The following is a 6,550-nucleotide window of genomic DNA, read 5'->3' as shown; positions in this document are numbered from 1 at the left end:
GACCAGCACAAGATCTGAGGTTGATCATTTTCATGAATGCTTGGTTTAGATTAATCTGAACTTCTGAAGGACTCATCCCTACCCTCATCGTACTTTATCCACTTTTCATTTGCAAAATATGCACACCTACAATGTCCCTATTTTTTTCCTTTTCTTGTCATATTACAAATGCATTTTTCAGAACTATTACACATGAACAGTAGCTAAAACCACATGCAACTCCACCACTGTATACTATACAATATGATACAAAATAAGGCATTTCAGTGTGTATTGTAACCACATTAATGTCATTTAATTTATTTTTTTTGCCCATCGGTAAAAAGACTGCTAAGGAACATAAACTGATCATTCTTTCATATATATATATATATATATATATATATATATATATATATATATATATATATATATATATATATATATATATATATATATATATAAATGCGGGTCATTGAATTAAAACACGCGTGTGTAATTTAAAAAAAACACGACCAACAGACAACTTATTACTGTAATTCATACTACTCCATCTCCTCGCTGGCAGCCACTGTGACGAGCTGTAAAGGTATTTCTGAATTGGAAAGAATCTCTTGAGCGCTGCTGTTTGTGGAATTCACAGTCCCAATCGCCTGCAGCGAGCCCTGCTGGATGTTGGTAAGGATGAGGGTAGTTCCCCCTGCTGTAATAATGTTATCAGACGACGCTGTTGCTTCCACTGTTGCCATGACTGTACTGCTGGAGTTAATGCCCTTTTTGTTTTGATGGGTTTTAATATGCTTGGCAAGATGGTCGCTTCGCATAAAACGTTTGGAACACTCCAGGCAGACAAACTTCTTCTCACCTGTCGCGGGAAGAATTGAATGAATTTTAAAAGCATCAACAACTTGAAATTGGCCAGAAAAACAAACAGCACCAATTTAACAGCTGTGCTATTTCCCATGGTGGAGCTCAATTAGACTTGCACACATACGGCATTCAGTTACATGAATTGAGATATATACTAACATTCTGGAGATCTGTACTGAATCTATCGGACAGGGAATTGCGAGGGGCATGAAGCAATACTGTACTTATTTATTTATTGATTCAATGATGAATCAACCTATTAAATGTGAAAGCACACACAAACCATTACACAGGCACCATAAACGTCACCCTTGTGATACGTACGGTTCACAGGCTTACCAATAACATAGGACGCTGTGGGTGGTATTATTCTGTAAGGCAATACTTATTGGCATGAAGTCTCCTTTTTTTAACCTATACAAGTGTGTCACCTTTCATGCATAGGTTTAAAACATATTCAGAAACCTATTCTTCATTGTGTCCATTGGTGAAAACATCTTACAATCAACCTGCCTGTGTGCGTCCTTCTGTGTCTCTGTACTCACACAGGCACAGAAACCTACCTGTGTGTGTTCTTCTGTGTCTCTGTAGCTCGTCACTGCGAGTGAATCTTTTGCCACAAAACATCCAAGTACAAACAAAGGGCCGCTCGCCGGAGTGCCAGCGCAGGTGGGCCCTCAGGTGTGATGTCTTTCCATAAACCTTCCCACAGCCAGGAATGTGACAGATGTGCTGCTTCTTCTTTCCCAGGTTTGACCCCCTGAAAACACCAAAGAAGTGCCAACAGTCTTCCTTTTATATCTTAGCCTCATTATACACTTTTACAAAGTCCACAATTTACACAAATACCTTCTAGTGCAAACCAAGGCTTTTAAAAGCCATACCTTAACTTTTTATTAGCACTAACAGTCCGCTGACCCCCTTCATTTTTTTTAAACCTGTGTTTAAAATCCAGTTACCAGTTTGCAAGCCCTACTTCAGGCAGTTAGACTTGCACTTTGTCAGTGCTTTCACCTTTGTGAAATTTACTCCACGCCGTCAATGTCTTTTCTGTCAGTAACCAACCTGCTGCTTAACCCAGTTTGGTACCAATACGCTACCCTCCCTAGGTTACTGTGCTCAGCCTACCTTCCTCCAGCCTCCTTACAGTTAGGGCAGGTGCAGGCCACTCTCCGCAGCCTCTTCCCTTCCTGACTCTGTTGGTCCACTTCCTCGTCCACCATCTGCACCCTCAAATGGGACAGGTCGCTGGTGTTGAGGGTCGAGTCGCTGCTCAGTTGCCATTCCTCAGTGTCCGGCTCTTCTTTTATTTGAATATCTGACAACGAAAACACTCCTTACTGACCAACAAACACAGTCTAATCACCACATAACACAGTCCAAATACTTTCTACTGCTGGGAATTAATGCCTAAACTCAAACAGGGATTTCCCTATAGCACAACCGGACGAACAAACGAAGATAAAACACTCAATAAAACACACTCATTGCTTAGCATCAAGTATGAGCTGATTTAGTCCCACATGAGTTTTACAATTTTCAGTTGTTCTAATTAAGCTCAGGTGCAACAAGCTCACTCAGCAGCCTGGGACTCAAATCGTTATACAACGGGGACAAGATTTGTATCCCTTCCAAACAACATTGCAGATAAAACAAACTATTTATGCAAGAGCAAAGAAAAAGAAAAAAACACATGCTTTTACAGACACTCTGGCTCGGCCACAATTGCGTTCTTAACCCTGTCTCTTGATTTCTTAACTTAACCAGGCGCTCTGCCAACAGAGTGCAATTACACAAAAACACACACACTTCCTGTAGAGACAGCACATCCCACCAGGCTTTGTTTACTCACTGGGGTTGTGTTTTTGTTACTCAACTGATGAATGGCATCAGGCAGAATCTAAGGTTTTGAACCTCATTTATGAACCTTGCCAGAATTTAGCTAGATAGATAAATTAAAACTATACTTAAATCTCATTATACCAGCTTTCTGCTTAATCAGAATAATAGACCTTAACGAAGCTCTGTATAGTGCTTAGTTAGCACTGTGGCTAAAACCGATACACCTCTGTAGGCCTGGGTTGTAATTTAAATATGTTTGGTGGTCTTAAACTTTGCAGTCTTTAAACAGTAGAACCACAGTTAAAACTCCACACACGATTCTACATTGGCACCTTTGCAGACAGTCCCTTACTGAGGGTGGTCCCTTCAGTGCTGGCTTGAGGATCCCTGCACACTGCCACTGCTTGCAACCTTGGTAAATAAATATGCATGCCATAGCCAAAGATCTGGACATAAACCATGCATTAAACATGAAGTGAAACGTATACCACAACAAGTCTCCAAAGCATGCTTTGTAATTATGAAGAGTCTGCATCCTGTTGTACTATTGTTGGTTATCAGTGAAACCAGTAATAGAAAAACCCCACTGTAGCTAATTCTTACAAAAAGTTCATGCAAATATGACACTGCTTTATAATGCTTCATTTTAAAACATCTACACACCTGCAGGGCTGCTTGTGTCTTCAGTCTGCTGAAACTCAATTCCAGAGGACGTTATAGAATTCACTGTGACAGTCTGCAGATTTGGAATCTGGCCTGTGCTGACTGGAGTGGACCCAAGGTTTCCACCTTGCCCAAGAGAGAGCGTCTGCACAGGGGCCAGTGTGATCTGCTGGCTGGAGGGGTTTTGGATCTGAATATTCTGCACGTTCTGCACACCCTGCACCTGGAAAGTCTGCCACTGGATCTGTCCAGAAGGGGTCAGCATCTGTGCCTGTATCAAAAAAGTTGTCCCTGGATTGAGCAGCTGTAAGTTCTGGAGAGCTTGCTGAGAAATGGTTTGACCTGTGGTCTGAACCCCCTGCATTTGCTGCTGTGGGATGCCCTGGACAATCTGGACTTCACTGGTGGTCTGTGGCTGGGCCTGCTGAAGCTGTATAATGGACTGTGCAGAGGAGACCTGAATATTTTGCATCTGGGTCTGGTCGTGATGAGTCGTTTGAATGTAGTTTCCCTGAAGTTGTGAAGCATCTGCCTGGTCGTTCGTGGAGACTGAAGTACTTGAAGTTTGCTGCAGTACACCTGTACCGTCTATTGTTGCATGCAGCTGTGAGGATGACGTTGTTGGCACGTACATGTCTTGATTAGTGTTGGACTCGTGAACAGATAGCGTTTGTGACATTTGCTCACCAGTGTTTTCAGAATTATCCGAGGTATCCATGGCTTGTGGCACCATGGGCAAGTTGATCAGCTGACCGTCAGCGGTCACACCTGTAGCAATAGTCTGTGCAGTCCCTGAGAGTCCAAGGGAATCCAGATCAACGCTGTTTATTGGTACAAAGGTAATATTTCCAGGCAATCCCACAGGCACATTAGTAACAACTTGCCCTTGGCTGTTATAGGTAGAACCACCTAGAGAAACACCTTGAATCTGTACAGCGCCATCTGAATGCTGAACTTGGCCAGCTTGTGTCATTAGGTTCTGACTGTTTGTCAGGATGTTGGCAGATGATGTTCCGGCTGAAGTTGTATTACAATCAGGCAAAATCTGAAAGTGCCCTGTAGCATCTTGACTCAAAGGTGCATTTTCTACACCAGACGTTGAGAAGCCCAACTGTACCTGTTGCCCATCTGCGGTGTGAATGTGTGGAATCACTTGGTAATGTATATTAGGCAATGCATCGCCAGAAGCATCTGTTCCTGAAGTCACAAAGATCTGTTGGTTTTGCAAAACATACTGTCCATTTGATGTTACTATCCCTGCATTTGGAATCGGTAGTAAGCCAGGTTCTTCTTTTATTGTTGCATTAGGAGTCAAGACTTCCCATCTATTTGACGTCCCTGTTAACTGTACAGATGCCAGATCGGAAAGCTAAAAAAAAAAAAAAAAAGACAAAAAACAAAGAAAGTGGGTTAACATCTTTAAAAAGTGAGTTAGCTATACAGTAAGATTTCTAATGCAGACAATGTTTCAGTTGATTATTCAACTGAGATACACAGTAGTTTAAGTATTTCTATGGTTAAGAACTCGTTTTTCAACAATGACTCAAACTTTGCTTTGGACTTCAACAAGCAGGTACTAAATCACAGAAAGTCTCTTGTGGCTGGTCCTGGAAATTATCTATGTAGACTAAATCATTGTCTATGAACAGCTATCTGATATCCCCCTACAATAAATATAGCTTAACTGTATAAGACACAAAAGCAGCCCCAAATTGGCAAAAAACAGAACTCTGCACAAAACTTATTGTTCAATGTTTGCCTTTTAGCACTTTTTTTTTAACAAAACAACTTAGATGGGGTCCGCTTTTGTCTATTGGAGTTTCATAAACAAATCTGCAGCAATGCAAAAAATAATTCTCATTCCAGACACCTCACACAATAAAAAGAAATGTTCTGGTGTAGCGAGGGTTAATGTAAACATATGTACTGTTATTATTATTTCTCCAAGAAATGCAATTGCACAGAATCTCAAGAAACACATTATGAATTTGAATAACTGTATTAAGAGGTTGAAGCTACGGGGCATAGGGACACACTGTGGGGCGCTAGATTGATCCATTTACTAACTGGAAAGCTGACCAAATCACGCCTGGTTTAAAAACACAATTTAGGGGTAAAAAATAAATAAATAAATAAAAATAAATCCGGATGTGTGTTGCAACTTTGGACATTAACCAACAGCCACCCAGGCCTTTTGTGTAACAAAGATAATGTAATTGTATCGTATACTGAGAGTCAGAGCCCGCGTTTGGGAGTCAGCATTGCATTGTGCAGCTGAAGACACAGGCCGTGCATTTCACGCTGCAGTGCATGAGCACAAGAGGGGCCTGCTGGTTCTGGTTCTGGTTCGGCCCCAGTTCCAGTAGCGGTGACTTACCACGCCAGCGGCAGCACTGCTATCCTCCTCTGGCGAAGGCGAGCCGATCTTGCTGCAGGTAGCTGCCAGCAGAGCGAGCGGTGACGGCTGAGTGTCCTACCCACAATGGGCGGGTTTAAAAACAAGAAAGTGGGTGGCCGTTAGTCCAGAGCACACACAGGAAGTACGACTCTTTTTTTTTTAACATCAAATTTTAAAACGTGTGAACTTCACAAAAACACTACCCATTTACAACAACCCTGGCAGAAGAGAAAGAAAGGGGCAAAGCTCGAGAAACTACCTGGTTTCCTGCGCCGCTGCCGTGCTGCAGATACTCGTTCTGACTGCGGTCCACGTCTAAGGCAGCCATTTCCTCTTGTTTCACTGGCTTTTCTGGAGATACAGAGAGAGACACACAGAGAGGGAAACCGATCAAAACAAATCATTTTCCGCTTGCACTAAACACACAAAACAGAAGCTAAACTACACACAAAGGCAACTAACTCGCAGATTAACGCCCACCCTGCGCGATTCGGCAAGGATTTCCGTGAAATTTCTTAAAAGATTTACTTTAGCGTTTAAATTTTAAGTGCTGTCTTTGCTTCTGAAAAGATTAAAGATGAAGGTTGAACAAACTCACCGGCGATGCTGTTTTTGAATAGTTTAAATGTTACGTACCAGTCATAGCATAAAAGGTATAAATCAGGAGCTTTTCGATTTATTTAAACCCCTAACATGATTATTTTAATCAAAGGCGGGCTGCGATCGCTGATTCGAGTCGATTTTTTTCTATTTTGATTGACGGTGCGGGAAACACAAAAGGTGGGGCTTCCAGGCTTG

General features: G+C 42.0%; 1 protein-coding gene across 3 annotated transcripts; it reads right to left on the bottom strand.

Moving 5' to 3' along the window:
• Positions 1-473: 473 nt before the first annotated feature.
• Positions 474-6,550, bottom strand: sp3a (sp3a transcription factor). Of its 3 annotated transcripts, none has more exons than XM_041261837.1 (7): positions 6,389-6,550; positions 6,012-6,103; positions 5,732-5,818; positions 3,355-4,723; positions 1,978-2,167; positions 1,413-1,609; positions 474-844 (listed from the first exon to the last, which is right to left on the bottom strand). In XM_041261837.1, exons 1-7 carry the CDS (start codon positions 6,393-6,395, stop codon positions 525-527), a joined length of 2,262 nt encoding a protein of 753 aa, XP_041117771.1. In that variant the 5' UTR covers positions 6,396-6,550; the 3' UTR covers positions 474-524. The 3 variants fall into 3 exon arrangements, with proteins under 3 accessions (XP_041117771.1, XP_041117770.1, XP_041117773.1); XM_041261836.1 differs by having other exon boundaries at positions 5,732-5,827; positions 6,389-6,549; XM_041261839.1 differs by lacking the exon at positions 5,732-5,818 and having other exon boundaries at positions 6,389-6,549.

The sequence above is a fragment of the Polyodon spathula genome, chromosome 10 (genome assembly GCF_017654505.1).
Source record: "Polyodon spathula isolate WHYD16114869_AA chromosome 10, ASM1765450v1, whole genome shotgun sequence".
Lineage (NCBI taxonomy): Eukaryota > Metazoa > Chordata > Actinopteri > Acipenseriformes > Polyodontidae > Polyodon > Polyodon spathula.
The sequence above is the reverse complement of the archived record's forward strand: the minus strand, read 5'-3'. Positions and strand labels throughout refer to the sequence as shown.